The sequence below is a fragment of the Sinohyriopsis cumingii genome, chromosome 2 (assembly GCF_028554795.1).
Source record: "Sinohyriopsis cumingii isolate HCF-2022 chromosome 2, ASM2855479v2, whole genome shotgun sequence".
Taxonomy (NCBI): Eukaryota; Metazoa; Mollusca; class Bivalvia; order Unionida; family Unionidae; genus Sinohyriopsis; species Sinohyriopsis cumingii.
Window position 1 is genome coordinate 134681946 of NC_142962.1, and position 16521 is coordinate 134698466.

The 16521-nt window shown below is 35.4% G+C and overlaps 1 protein-coding gene across 1 annotated transcript in view; it reads left to right on the forward strand.

Annotated features, from left to right (window-relative positions):
- Positions 1-7019, forward strand: part of LOC149805885 (lethal(2) giant larvae protein homolog 1-like) — a 327641-nt gene extending 320622 nt beyond the window's left edge. Inside the window, 1 exon segment of the mRNA XM_089950631.1 lies at positions 21-7019. Within this exon segment, the coding sequence (XP_089806757.1) occupies positions 21-155 (135 nt within the window). The 3' untranslated portion in view covers positions 156-7019.
- Positions 7020-16521: the final 9502 nt, after the last annotated feature.

A 16521-nucleotide genomic window follows, 5' to 3' on the forward strand; every position in this document is an offset into this window, starting at 1 on the left:
TCTCATATTTTTTGTTGCAGACTGAGGTGAGAGAAAAGATTTCTGAGTTAAAAGTGACGGTTCATGTTCATGATGATGATCCAGCCCTATCCAAACAGAAAGGAATTGCAGAAACAGTTGAAAATGGTCATGATGAAGTTTTGGCTGTCTCGTAAATGTTGCTATGTGTCAGTTTTGTGAAATGATTATCCACTAAATCAGTCTATCTTGTCACAGGAGGACAATTTGCCTGTAAATTGACTTTTTCCAGGCTTACCAGAAACACCAAAGATTTTATGGACTTCATTGTGCAGAAGTTGATTGCTATTTTTGTGCAAGTTTTTTGTTCATTCACGTTGTTGAGGCAGTGTAATGGTGATAGATTCAAATGCTTGATGTTGCTTAATTTTGGGATTTGGATGTAGCTTTATTTGGACAGATTCTTTAAAACGACTGTTTCTTTACAGTTACAGAGTTTGAAATGTCAGGAGATGGCTTAATCATAGAACCATACGTGGCATGTTTATCATTTCTTTTATTTCAAGAAAATAATTAAAAAATTTACTGACTTGCTTATTTTACTAGGGACATAAAACCTTTATTTAATGTGGTACACACAGGCTGCATGTAAATGTCCACAGGACACTCCAAAATGTGTATTGAATTTTCTTTCTATCATACATTCCATGCATATGTAGCTGTAAAAGTAGCATGTGTTCATCCATTCATGTATACAGCTCCTGAAGAGACAATTCATTCATCCTACATGATGCATTTTGAATGTATTACTATCAAAGGAATACAAAAATTATTATGGGTTATACCAAATGTGAATCTGACTTTGCATGAATTAAAATTAATGGAGTTACACCATATTTTAAAAGTTCATTAAAAGAAGGAAATATTAGTTTTGTTTTTGTAATAACTTTTACTGTATTGCCTGAGTTAAGGTTAAATCATTTTCTGTTTTAAATAGGGTAAAAAACGAGGCATATTGCTGGAGTATAGAAGGCTTCTGGCAAGTGTAGAAATTTAATTATATTAATCAGTTGGGATTTATTGGAAAATAAATGCATGTTCTTGAAAGTAGAAGAGGAACATGAACTTGAACAGTGTAATCTGGTAACTTGGAAAGTCAGTCTGGAAGTATTTGGGGTGGTTTTGGAAGCATATGTCATTGTAACAATTAGATTTCATTATCTAAGTGTTGCAAGTTGCAAGTGGATGGAACAAAACATTCTTAAAGGAGCACTCCCATCCCTTAGGGGATGATGGTGAGGGCAGTGGCTTATGTATCCAGTAATTACACAGACCTGCCACTTACCCTGATTTACTCTGGATCATCCGGAGTTTTTGTTTAAAAATCTGAAAATTTCAATCTTTTAAACCAAAACTCCTGATTTTTAAAATAGCACACACACACACCCAAAGCAACTTTTGATTCACAATGGCTGTGCCTCCTTCAAAGAGAGCAAAAATGATGCATAAATTCCTTGAGGAATACATTGGTCACACTATGAAAATCTATCATTTTCATTTTCATCTTTAATGCTTATATTTAGTGCGTCAGTTGAATGAACACTAAATGTTAGATTTTCAGGTTATGACTGTAGCATACATTTTTCACATTAAGTAAATAGCATAAGACAGTGGACTTGTAAATTCCTTTGAATAGTTTTTGTAAATATATGGTTGCAAACACTGAACCCTTTTTTTTCCCCTTCCAAATTGTGATATGTTTTCCTTTGGCGTCCTGAGTTTCATTCCACTCAAGGTGGCAGGTAAGAATTACCCAGATCAGTTTGAAAATATGTTTTAGGTCATAAATGTTATCTTTTTAAATATTACTTGATCTAGTTGTCAAAATAAAAGCTGAGGATAATATCTTTGTTAAAGAACATGTAGTCTATACTAAAACTTTTGTGTAAGGCAGTGTAGATTTATGGTAAAGTTTCCAAATTCATGTTGCAGAGAACTTTAATTCTCAGCTTGCCATGGACATTTGTCATTGTGCCATTACGCTGTCTTGTAGCTGCAGTTCTAGTTAGTCCAGCTATTTTTCACTTGGACATTTGGCAGATGAAATAACCATTTGTGGGAACAATCATTTATGCAAAATTGATTTATTGCACGACAAAATGTATGTAATTGCCACATGGCTTAGAGCAGAAAAATTAAGACATGTATGTTATTGCAACATGGTGTTGAATAAACAAACTTTAAAAATGTGTTATTGTTACATTGGTTTGAATGGAAAAATAACAAGATGTGTGTAAATAGTACTGTTAAACAATTTAATCACTTTTCTCAGAAAATGTAGAGCATGGTGTCATCGCTGACTCCTTGAAGTCCACATTTTATATAGCTTAATTATTGAGCAATTTATTATATTCCATCTGAATGTATGTGGTACATGTGATTGTATGTGGTACATGTGATTGTATGTTGCCCTTACAGATTATTATGATGTAAATTGTGGATGCAACTTTTAGTGAGACACCAAGTTAAAAAAAACTTTACAGAACAGATTAAATGGACTTGGTTTTTTTTTTTTTTTTAACTGATCTTTTGCAATTAGTGGACACAAATGTAAGTAAGGATGAACTAAAAGTCCCCTCCACTTCTACCCCCCCCCCCCCCTTTCCCAGCCCATCCCCAAACTTGGCTTTTCACATACAAATTAATAATGTAAATTTTTTTTAAAAAAAGGCAAAATTCATAATTTTTTATTGTGTTAAGAGTAACTTTGTTATATTTCTTTGCTTGTTTATTTCTTCCACACACAGTACTGAACTTTGGTAGAGTATCACACTCCTGTCCAAGGGTACTGAGTTTAATTCCTAGCTGGGTTAGCTGCCTTGGTGTGTTCTTGAGAAAGTCACATGACTCCCATTGCCCTGGCACAGTATAACCAGTAATGTGTTAAAGGTACTGATTAAAGCAATAATAACAAAGCCGACTGAAACTTCAACAGTAACTTAAGCACATTGCTGATTACACACAAACTAGTTCCAGTAAGTACTTTACTGATTACACACAAACTAGTTCCAATAAGTACTTTACTGATTACACACAAACTAGTTCTAATAAGTACTTTACTGATTACACACAAACTAGATCCAGTAAGTAATTTACTGATTACACACAAACTAGTTCCAGTAAGTGGGGCACCACTTGACAAAGTTGGCAGAACCATATAGTAATCCAATTGCTCATCCTTTTGTAAACAATTTTGTTTCTGCAAGACAACTTGGTTGGATTTAAGCTGTATTTGGTATAGAGTTTATATTGATAGAAACTGTTTGATTTCCAACCTTTTTTGTCATTGTTGAGGAGATATGGGCCTAGATTACCTATCTGTGCACTGAACTTTGTTTCAGTGAGTTTTCCTTCCCAAGGAGTGTGTTGGATTTCAGTCAAATTTTGTATGTGTCGCTGCATTGATGAAACCTTGAACGAGTTAGATTTTCACTGATTTTAGTTCCTGCAGAATAACCTTCCCAAGGTTTGTTGTATTTTAGCTAACTTTGTATAGTATGCAACCTTGAATGAATTTAGCTTCAGTATTTACAAGAGTTGTGGCCCCTGGTGACCCCCTCCACATTTGGTTTCCATATGCATAATTTTAGCAAGGAATGTTAAGATATTAATCATACTTATCATGCACCTTTATCTTGATAAGTCCCTGAATTATTTGAATTTCCAACAGTTCTTTACATCATTTAGAGTAATTATCTCCCATGATTGCCCAGTCTCCTAACTTTTTGGGGTTTCCAAACATAACGTCCTGCTAAGCTTGCTGTAGTCCACTCATTGGTATTAGCTGTTATGTACGATACACATGCTCATCTAGATGCTTTAGTGTTACATGTATTTTGCTCATAGAAATAATCATGCTTTGATGAAAATGTCTATTGTAGAGTGTTATTTTCCAATTGATACTAGTATTAACTTATTTTCTAATGTGGGAAGGGTTGGTTTATTTTAAATATTCATGAATGTATGTACATAATTCAGAAGAATGTGTTTTATGGATGCTTCATTTGTTTTATGGTAGATAAGTGTTCTTTCATTTTAAAAGTTGTAGGTGTGTAGTCTAATATGATGAATCTGTTTTGCATGGCTTTGCTATTTTTAATTTTTTATTACATTTTTTGATTTTATGCTCTTTCTCACATCTTAATCACCAGTCATTCTTTCTCATTCTTATTTACATGCACAAATTTTAAGACTAAAAGTGTATTTAGCTTCAACATTCTGCTTCATTTTTCTATCAGTTAAAGTGTTATTCAATCTCTTGTAGGCATTGTTAAATCTAGTACGATTTCCAGTCACAATCTTTATTAATTTTAGTAATGGAATAAAATTTTGTCCAATTGAAAGATCTTTCATGAGAATTTTATTCATTAATCTTTTCATCTGCATGTATATCATTGACCATCAATGAAATCATATGAGAGACTCAACCTATATATGTTTCATACTGGACGAAAAAAGTGATTGGCCTTGAATGGATATTTTAATGAAATTGCACCCAAAAAATGTTGGCACAAATGACATGAAGTTGTGTTGCATAGTACAATTTTTCAGTAGTCCAGGGCTGGAAGATGAACTCCAAATAGTTACATTATAGATGTTGCATTGAACAAAGAGAACAATGTGCTAACATTTGTCTTGTATTTAATTTTGACAAATTTTAATCATGGCATGTGCATTTAATTATATAGTTAAACTTTTTTCATAAATATTAATTGATATATTTGAATTTTATAATTGCATCCAGATACTGAAATAATAATCACAGTGCCGGCTAAAATGATAAACAGATGTTACATAAAAATTATGTAATGATGAAATCTCTTTTAAATGTGTTTTTTACCAGTCTTGCATAAATGATGAAAAGTTTTAGAGCAGTAAAGGTTGCAAAGTAATTTTAGCTGTAGTATTCACCACGTCAATATACACGTGAATAAATCGGGATCCCATACTAGTCATAACTACATATGTATTTTCAGTTTTATATTTGGTCAGAACTACAATATGGTGTGATTTAAGGCAAGGCTTCAAGTCCTGTATTAATCTGCCATTGAAAGGCAATGGTTTATAAAGCAAGTTAAACATTGGAATAAATATTTTGGGGCAGAGTTCTTACGGTCTTTGAAGGTCTTTGACAATTTGGGAAAAATGAAGTAGCATTTTCAAGGCCTTGAAAGTTTGAGAAAATTGAGCAGATTACCCTGAGGTCTTTAAAAGTCTTTGTAAACTGAAATAAACCCGTACATTTTAATTTCTGTCCATAATCACAAATAAAATTGTCCATGGTGGTTAGATTTGGATGTAGTTGAGTTTTCCTGGTTTATTTCTTTTGATTAATTATAGCTTGAATTTCATCATTAAGCAATAGTGTAGTATTTTGCATTCATTGTTTTCTCGTGTAACATTACTTGTTTACAAAATGTTAGCGAAAATGGTCTTGGAAATCTATGTGGTCTTTGAAAGTTTAGGAAAAGTCTTTGAATTTATCATTCAGATTTCTGTATGAACTATGTGGGGCCTTTTGCATAAAATCTTAGAAAGTACATCTAGCAAGTCATGTTATACAATGAAGAAAAATTGTAATGTAGTGAATAATTACAAAAGTACATCGCAGTTATTTTAAATGGAGAACAACATATGAAATGAGTACTTGGATAATAAAATCTCATAACTTAATGGGTAATGCAATTGGTGTGTTTTGTGTAACTCTGACTGCAGCATATCATTACTACAAAATTTCAGGGTATTAAATAGCCAATATTGGTACAAGCACTTGGTCTTGAGGTTTTTTTTCCTGCAGTAATATTGTTGCACAGTTCATTTCATTTGCATGATGTCTTTACTTCTTAATAAGAAGTTACATCAATCATATATATATATATATATATATATATATATATTCACTTTCTTTATCAGCAGGGTAATGTATTACATCATATATTATACTTTTTATTCGATAGAGTAACTCCTGTTGAAGTATTAAACTAATGGTATACTTTCACGTATATTTCCTTTAATCTGTTCAATGTTCTTTCCATTTATACTCTTTAACATGTAACAAGTTTGATATTATAACATATAACACCATCCATCTATTGTATGACATGTACTCATTGCCAAACTGTGGACTAAGAACTGTCCTGTCATTATGCATTGGTAGAGTTTGGTCTATAGTATTCATTCTGCATGTGATTTTAAACATTGTGTACACCTGAGCCAATGGCGTATTATATGATTCTAAATTTACTTGAGTGTTTGGAGTTGTGTACATGCTACACATATTTTGATAAGATATATATTGAGGGCCTTGACTTGGCAGTATTGTACAAAATACTGGCCTTCAAATCATACAACATCTGATATTGTGTTTTGAGCTTAAAGATTTTATGTCAGCCAATCATGAAGTAATTTAAACAAGTAATATCACATTTCATTAGCTGAAATTTAAAACTCAAATTTAAAATCAAGGCTCAGTTTTATGATCGCTAGGTTTGATATGGCTTAATTGGTATTTAAAAAAGTGAAGGTGAATAAGCATTTTATTATTGTTGATGATGCATTAGACTTTTGATGATACTTGCGTAATACAATATCATTTGAGTTCATTTTGCTTAGAGGAGAAATTCTTTGGGTATTAATAATAGCATAGAAATTAACAGTTGTTAAATTTTTCTGTTTTCATATTAACATTTTTCTGATTGTCTGCTCATTTTAGTATGTCCTGTTCATAAACATCTGAGTTGTTTAGCCTGATATAAAGTGATTTAATAATGCAAGAAGTTTTCAATATTCATTGCCTTGTTTGATGTAAACCACAAGATAAATGTGCCTACTTTTTTCTCAGTATAATTGTCATCCAGTTTCTCCATTAATGCATTATGTTATTGCATTATATTGTGTATTCATGTAAATGTAACCTTTGTGGCTATCATTTTTATTAGGATTCTAATTACTGACATTTTATTATTCCATCTGACAGTAAATAAACTTGGTGTAATTTTAAATGTCTTAATATTTTGGCTGACTTGGCCATAAGGCAGATGAGTTTATGCCGTGGTTCTTTGTCCATTGTACATCACGGGAGATAATTCAACAGTTGCTATGTAAACTTCTCAAAAACCACCAGGCTAGATTTGAATAAATGAGGCCAGTTAGCCGTCATGCCATTGTTACTGTAAGTAAAGATTAAAAAATTGCTGAATAGAAATTGACAAAACTTTATAGAAAATGTCTTGGCATGAAGACCTTTCAGATTTGTTGGCCAGATCCGATATAAAATAATAGTTACCCATTCCTGAATATAGAATAACCTTTAAATTTCAACTCCAAAAGTGCTGAACAGAGTTTAATCAAACTTCATTGAAAGCATGCTCACGTGAAGTCCTTTCCAATATATACAAAAATGATCTGCTCTCAAGTATGGGTGTTGTTAATATTAATTGAAAAACTAGTAAATGACTGGAACATCACCAAATTGAATTTTGTGAAATTTAACATAAAGCATTGACATACTTTTCATGATTGTACAACTAAGCTAATGTGCATTCAAATTTGGCTACCATTACTCAAAATATAAATCTTTAAACACATTCTCCAAAATCAGTGAATAGAATTTGCTTATGTTTTACATCATCCTGGCGTGAACACCTTTCAATTTTTTTAAATATAAATTATGATTATGGTGATCCATCATAAAATATGGACACCATTGCTAAAGTTGAAAACCCATGGAACAACCTTTCAGAAATTGTTCAATAGGCTTTGACTCAATTTGAAGGAAAGCATCCTCAATGAAGACCTTTCAGTTTTAAACCAATCCACCTTCCAATATGGTCCCCATTACTAAAAGAAAATTCTTTTAACAGAATTTGACCAATTTCATTTAAAAATAATGCATCCTGGCTTTCAGGTTTATGCCATTGGTACTGATATGCCATCCAATATTGCCACTGTTGTTGGCATTAGTAAAACATTTAAATGACTTTCAGAAAGAAAATGCTAAGTAGAAAGTAACCAAATTTGACAAAGTATTTTGGCAAGATGGGCTATCAGATTTATATAAACGATGCCCATCTACTATCAGATATTGCTACAGTTGCAAGAAATTGACATTCCTTTATTAACATTTAAAAAAACACAGATGAAAGACTTTGACAGAAAGTACCCAAGCTTGAATTTGCAGATTTATGCAAATGATGTTCTTCCGTCATAATAAAAATTGGCAAGAGGAAACGTTTTTTCAGTTTTATTAACAAACAAAAAAGTCCACAATTTGAGCAGCTTCACACAAATGATCCTAATATTCTGTCATATAAAGATTCATGGACTTGAGACAAGCTGAAGCAATTGTTTTGTTAACATATGCAGTCAACAGCATTAAAAGCATATTCAACAAAAGGAATCTTGCTGACCCATATTTCTTGTCTGAGGGAAGGAAAGGAAGTAACCTATGGTAAGGACTTTAAAAATCATTGGTTTGGGGTTTTGCAGTTCTTCTAGCAGTGTAAAATTTAGAACATGAAATATAATTTAATTTAGAACATAAGATACCTAAAATTGTATATAACAGTTCCTGAAAATTTTTTAAGAATGGCTCACATTAGTAATTAGATCGACTACATCATGATGAACAGGTGCCTACAGTTAAGTATAAACATCGCCAAAACTAGAAGCTTTCCCGGGCGGACATAGGAAGTGACCATGATATGATGATGATGACCTTCAAGCTACATCTAAAGAAGGTCAAGAAAGAAGGCCATACAAGAATAAAATCTGATCTCGAGAAATTGAAGGATCCTGAAGTAGCAAAAGCCTTCTAGGCAATGATTGGTGGGAAATTTGCACCGCTCACTATCCTCGATGCTGACAGTACCAACATGGACACATTGATCACCACCTTCAATACAGCAACGACCAAAACAGCCAGCAATATCCTCAGTAGACATCGCCCAGTCAAGAAACTCCGGGTCACAACTGAGGTTCTGAACCTGTGTGACAAGAGGAGGGAACTGAAGAAGAAAAAGAACGATACAAAAGGGGCATCGCAGTATAAGGCAGTCAACAGGGAAGTCAAGAAAAGCTTGAAAAAAGCAAAAGAGAACTTGATAGAAGAAATGTCCAAAGACATTGAGGGAAACTTTAAAAGGAACAACAGCAGGAAAACATACCAACTGGTCCATGTTCTAACAAGCACAAAACAACGGCAGGTTACCTCCTTACAGGACAAAGCCAGAAACTGCTTCACAGAAGAAAAAGATATTCTGAAAAGATGGACAGAGTACTGCGCAGAACATTACAATCACCGAGCCACAATAGATCCAGAGGTACTGAATGTCCCTCCAGCAACTAACAACGACAACCAACCTATCATACGCGAAGAAGTAGAAGCCGATGTGAGATCACTGAAAAAGTGTAAGTCAGGAGGAGTGGACAACATCCAGTAGAACTAATCCAAGCTGGGGGAGAAGCAATGATTAGCGCACTCACAAACATCTGCAACAATATCTGGCAAACAAGAGTATGGCCATCGCGATGGACCCAATCACTGATAATCACCCTCCCCAAGAAAGGCAACTTGCAACAATATCAAAACCACCATACAGTCAGTCTTATAAGCCATCCAGGCAAAGTCATGTTAAGGATACTGCTGAACGGACTAAAACCACAGGCAGAAAAGATCATTGCCGAGGAGCAGGCGGGGTTCAGAGCAGGGCGCAGCACAACAAAGCAGATCTTCAACCTCAGGACATTGTGTGAGAAGTACCTCCAACACCTGCAAGATCTGTACCACATCTTCGTGGATTTCAAGAAGGCATTTGACAGGGTAGGGCATGCAGCCATGTGGGTGACCATGAGACTGTACAACATCAATGCCAACCACACCACAGTAATAGAGCACCTCAATGACAAGGCCATCAGTACAGTATACTTCAACGGCAGCATAGGGGACTGGTTCAGAACGTCAGTCGGAGTCAGACATGGATGTCTGCCCTCTCCCACACTATTAAACATCTTCCTGGGAAGAATCATGGCAGATGTGCTTGAAAAGCCTGACAGGACGGTCAGCATCGGAGGCAGAACAATCACCAACTTCAGAACAACTTACGTTTTGCCGATGACATTGATGGACTAGTAGGAAATGAGCAAGAATTAACAAGCTTATTAGAGAGCCTTGACAAAACCTCTGCAGCCTATCGTATGGAAATTAGTGCAGAGAAGACCAAAATGATGACCAACAACATCAAGGGCATCAGCACTGACATCAGGGTCCAAGGTACAAAACTAGAAACAGTCCACAGCTTCCAAGTATTTGGGGTCAACTGTAACACAACTGTAACAGATGAAGGATTGAAGCCTGAAATACTCTCCAGGATTGCACAGACAACAGCAGCGCTGACAAAACTGAAGCCCACTTGGAAGGACAAGAACATCGCACTCAACTCAAAAGTCAGACTGATGCACTCACTGGTGATATCCATATTTCTCTATGCCTGCGAATCATGGACCATAACAGCGGACATAGAGAAAAGGATATAGGCTACAGAGATGAGATGTTTCCAAAAGATCCTAGGTGTCACATACAAAGACCATATCACTAATGAAGAAATACAGCAAAGGATAAGACAAAACATTGGGCCTCAAGATGACCTCCTGATCATAGTGAAAAAACGGAAACTGCTGTGGTATGGGCATGTCTCACGATCTTCAGGACTTGCCAAGACAATCCTACAAGGCACTGTACAAGGAAGAAGAAAGAGAGGCAGGCAAAGAAAGAGGTGGGAAGATAACATTCGAGAATGGACAGGCTTGGCACTGAGTGACTCACTGAGAAAGACAGAAAATCGAGAGGAATGGAGGAAGCTAGTTGTTAGGTCTTGTGCGTTGCCCCAACGGTCTTCCAGACTATGGGACTGATGATGACGACACATTAATGATTATATGAAATGATTTTTAATTTAAAGTAGATAAATACAAAATTGCAATATAAGAAGTAACACTGTAAGTTGATTCTATAATTACTGAATATGCTCACTTAGTGAGTCGAGTCAAACTAAACAACAAAGATTCTGATGTGCCGTAGCATAATGCATCTGCAGATTAGGGTCTATGTTTGTTCTGCTGATTATTCCTAACAAACTGCACAGACTCGGATATGCTGATGCAGTTTGCAGTTGGGCTTTTCTTATAAGCAAGTATATACAGTATATTATAAGAGTAGTTTGTAAAAGGCCTGTGAATTATTGCAATTCAATGGATAAAGGTATTGTTACTCATGATTTGGGGGGAAAAGGCTGGAGTGGTGGTGTGAATTGTATGTATGTGTGTATTTAGTCCTGTCTTATGGCACCTCAGCACAAACGTAATAGAAGAAAAATGATTTTGCTTTTAGAAGAACATAATTGTTAACACCCATGTCATGGTAATACCATGCAAATAAATTCAAAACTCATAACTTGGTGATGAATTCATTTGCATGGTATTAAAAACATGACTACATATGAAATTCTTAAAAAGTTACCAGTATTACCATATTAAACTAAAATTAACAAAAGAAATTCAACATACTGTCCTCTTGATTCACTTCTACATTAAATGACTGAAAACTAAGTTGCATATGACCGTAAAAACTGAGAAATTTGTTAGTTGATCCAGGCTGATCAGACAGTATGATTCTAATCCACCAGTTTCTGGTTATATGTGCAATCACTTAACCACAGAGACAGCAAGCTCCCTTGAGTGTGGACCTCGATGATTTCAAAGTTATTTACTCCAGATGTGGGGCTACATGACGTTGAGGACAGACCCCAGAGTTCATGATGACTGCACAGATTAACTTCTGCTGAAATGCCAAATAACTTTCTTTAGGGTTGGAGTAAGGACAGTTTCAGAGTTATAGATCTGGGTATGATATCTACTGTTCTCTGCCAAGAATATTTTGTGTTTCTAATATTGGGTGGTTTTCGGTATTGAGCTCTGTTTGATTTTTGGCTTGGTTAAAATCGGTCAGACTTGGTAAGGACAAAATTCGGAATTTGATCCTTCAGGGAAGTTATTTTGATTAATTTGTTTTCTCCCATCATATATATTCCAATAGCTTATGAGTAGTCCTTTTGAAAATACATCATTTCATTACAAAATGCTCATAACATGTACAGATAATAACCGCGAGTTTTAAGCTATACTGTTCATTTACCAGAACAGGTCATTTACCAGAACAGATTATGGGATGGTCCCTTGTCCTTTGTCTCTCCATCCTTTAGCACAAGTTTGTTATTGATACTCTTCCGAAACTACTTGAATGGTCATCATGAAACTTTATATATACTTTTATCCTTTGGTTTCGTTGGTCTGAAATGAAATGATGGCACTTGGACATCAAATACGGCTACCGCAGTCCGCCATCTTGAAAATCTTATGTAGGCTGCTCTACCTGAATCAGTTATAAATATCAACCTAAAGCCTTCACTAAAAAACTTTTTGATGTCTAGTTGGTCCTAAATAAAAATGGTGCCATTTTGAAAATCTTGTTTTATACCCGTCGTGAATGGATGATCGTATCAGCATACGATTTTCAGAAAAGACTTCTTATTATGTCTTGTTGGTCCTAAACTAAAATGGAGCCGAACTGATGGTCAATATGGCTACCACAGCTACCGTCTTGAAAATCTTATCCCTACTTCACCGGAATGTTTAGCTGAGTATAATCCTGATTCTGGCAGCATTATATTTTCAGTTACTCTCAAAATAGTGTTACCTGACTCGTAAATCGCACACATACTTTCATGCAGGTAGACAAGACTACTCACATGGTGGCTATTTTATTGTTCATAGGATATCATAATCATTATCGTAAAATAATATTATATAAACTTACTGTCATGAGTGACTATCTGCAGAACACGACCAGCGACCACGATTTTTTAGGCAAAATATGCATCCAACACTGATATGAAGGACAGCATTGCAAAAATTGAAATAAACGCCACTTTCCTTGATTTAATCCTTCGTGAACATCAATGTTAACCAGTTCATGTCACTAACTGCCATTATATTGGATAAATGGAGTCTTTGTCTTCAACTATAATATGTCTTCATGTATAATACTAGTAAGTGATCGCATTTTTCCGTATTTGGTTGTCATTATTAAAGAGCGATGATAGTGATTACAACAAAAGTGTCTGCAAATTAGGCTTAAAGTCACAAAGGGTGTGATAATATAATGTACGGGTTTGTTCTTATGTGCAAAACCATAACTGACACTAAAGCAACATTAGATCCAGACAGTATCAATGTTGATCCGTTCTGGCAGGCAGTGGGCATTTTGAATCTACCCACGGATAGGAAACATTTTAAACTTCTTGGTGGACTCAGTAGAGACGTACCGAAATTGCCACATTCCAACACAGACACTAAGAAGGATATTTCTATTTCGAATCTACCCATGGGTAGATAACATTTTCAACTTATTGGTGTACTCAGTAGAGACATACCGAAATTGCCACATTCCAACGCAAACACTAAGTAGAATATTTCCATTCTGTGGAAAATTTAGGCTGACTCTGGATCCAGTAACAGTACATCATCTCCAAAGTGTTACGATCAACAATAATGATGACTGCCACCAATATAATCCAGCAATGATCTAAGAAATTCTCAAAATAGTTGTGGTGTATGTTTAATAAGAATATGAGTGGCAGCACGTTGCGGTTAAAGACAGATTTGATGAGATGATGTGCATAATTTTAAATTTAAAGGAATGTAACTTCATTTAATTATTTGTCCTTTTTGTCCATTTGGATGCTGAAAATCGGGTTGATGAAAACCCTCTCTTTTTATAAAAAAAAACTCCAAATTTTGGAAATCTCGCGATCTGTCTTTGCCTAACGTGTCTTTTCTATCATATGTATGGTTCATTCTAAATTAATATGGTGCTGATCTGAAGTCTGATATGACTGCTACAGTGGATATCTTTAACTGTTTGTTATTGCGAATCCTCCTAAAACTAATATTGCCATTAGCTTTTCACCAGAAGCCTTCTTATGAAGTATTGCTGGATTTAATCATGCTCGCTTCAACATACATAAGATAGGTTTGAAGAGAATATTGGAAATACTGGTCCACGATTCTTCGTTTGTCCACATCTTGATTTGTATTGAGAACATATGACTCAGTGGGTACACGCGCCTCTATATGCAGTCTAGGGTAGATCACTGAACATTGAGAACGACTGCCTGCACTTACAAGGTCAACTTTAAAGAGTTCAGATCTCAAATTTCTGCAAAGGCAGTAGCTGTCTTCATTATTGTTTTACGGCAGTCTATGTTACAGGAATTGAAACAACAGTGCCAAATTGAAGATCGAGATCATTTGTGAATGTACATCACTTACGAAAGATTGAAATCCCTTCATTGGATCGAGTAGTTACACCTGTGGAATTAACCAATTCTAAAACATTGGACAAAATTAAGCATGGCCAACAATCGAATGATGAGTTTGACATGACCGATGGAACAGTCGTTCAGTATCTGACATGTTTCACCTCCGTCAAGCAGAGGGCGAAACAACGTTGTATCTTTGGATCAATTTTCCAAACAAAGTAACTTCCAGATTAAAAATGATCGAGGTGGCTCTATCTCATGTAGAGAAAACCAATACAATGGAAAGGAATCTGTTATGGGCAAGAATTATCAAAACTGACATGGTCAAAGAACAGAAAGAAGTATAAATACCGTTGGAACAAACATGCATTTCAAATAAGATCTTGTGTAGAGTTCCTTGAATGGAAAATCAAGAAGCGCGTTTTACGTTGACCCTCACGTCCTTCATGGAGATGAAATCTTTCAAGGACCTAATTTTTCAGACAGAAAATATACTATATATATATGATCATCAAAATCAATTCGATCATATTACTAGTATTAAGGATATATTTAGATGTATGTAATATTGTGAAAAATGTGAATATGGATTTAACAATCGGGATCAATATATTTGTTGTGGAAGAGAGAATTGTCGTGGTTTTTAAGTGTCCAGCACTTGTATTTCTGAAGGACAAGAAATAGTTCGATGCTCTACCTGCAGACGAACATTTATGAGCTCAGCATGTTACGCATGAAACAGTTCCAACAAAACAGAAAAGTGCTTGCGAATTATTGACAGTGTGTCCAACCTGTACAAAATATGTTCGTACCAATATCCAAAGAGTCATGCGTTTGTGCAGAAAAGAAGCAGTCGAGTTGGATTATCAATGTTATATTTAAATATATGCTAAGGAACTCGAGGAATTACTGAATGAACAAAATAAGAAGAAGAAAGAAGAAGAAAAAAAAACGGGACCAAAGGGACGTGAAAAGATATTTTGGGCTTCTATATTCTTTTTGATTATGCTGATTGGTTGTTTGATCCCACTGATAACACCTTGAACGAAGAAGAGGGTACTCGTTACGGGAACTGACTTAAATAAGCTACAGTCATTGCCCAAACTTTCTCCGGATACCTCGGGTAGTTTCCTTCGAAACGTTATTCAGGACAAGGAACTGAATTTCCACAAGTGACCATGAACGGAGTCAAAATCATTGGCATACAAGTGGGGGCGTGCAAATGAAGGATTCTGTAAGTTAGTAGTCTATGTCTTTGAGTAGTATGCCTAAAATATTTGAAATGACTGAAATGGCTAATGGCCGTTTTCCACAAACTTTCAATAAAGAAGCTAATCAACACGACGTATTTTAATGGGGCCCACTAACATGATCCCGAGGGTATCCGAATAGAACAGCTAGAAGTTTTCTAAGCTGGTACCAAACCCACTCTTCAGACCCTTTTGAGTCGAAGAAGAAATGTTGAAATGTTGTCAATTCCATATGAACATTTTACGACGTTATGGAAAATTTCGAGTTATTTCTGAACTACGGAGGTATCGATCCCTTTAAAGAAGCTTCTACTATTGCCAAAGGGTGGTGATTAGTGTACTGAAAGGATTTCATGCCAGAGAACAGGCTTTCCATTGTGCTACCTCAATCTGAATAATCCGTCAACTGTCCATATTCAGTCCAAGACAAGTGAACATTACTTGCTAAAAACGGTGAAGAACAGAAGATTGAATCGTATTACCTGGATGGTTGAGATTTAAAAAAAAAATAAACAAAGATCGTTTATAAATTGCATACATGTTTATTTAATGGATGCCTCAGCTGTTATGCTCATCGACACTTAAACACAGTCTTTGACAGAACTGTGAAGGAACTGTACCACAAAAACTTACCAATGATGCCAGATTTTGAATAATCAAAGATACCCAGTGGTTGAAACTGGGAATACGACTACGATCGACTTTTCAAAAACAGATCCAGATAGCCGAACCCCGACAACCAGTTAAAGACGTGAAGTGAGGGGTGATAGGTCACATACCATACTGTCCACGTCACCCACACCAATGATCAGCCCGTGTTTACTCCCGTCGAGGGGCAGGTGCTCCCGTTTTCTGCCTACTAATGCCGGAAGACTGAC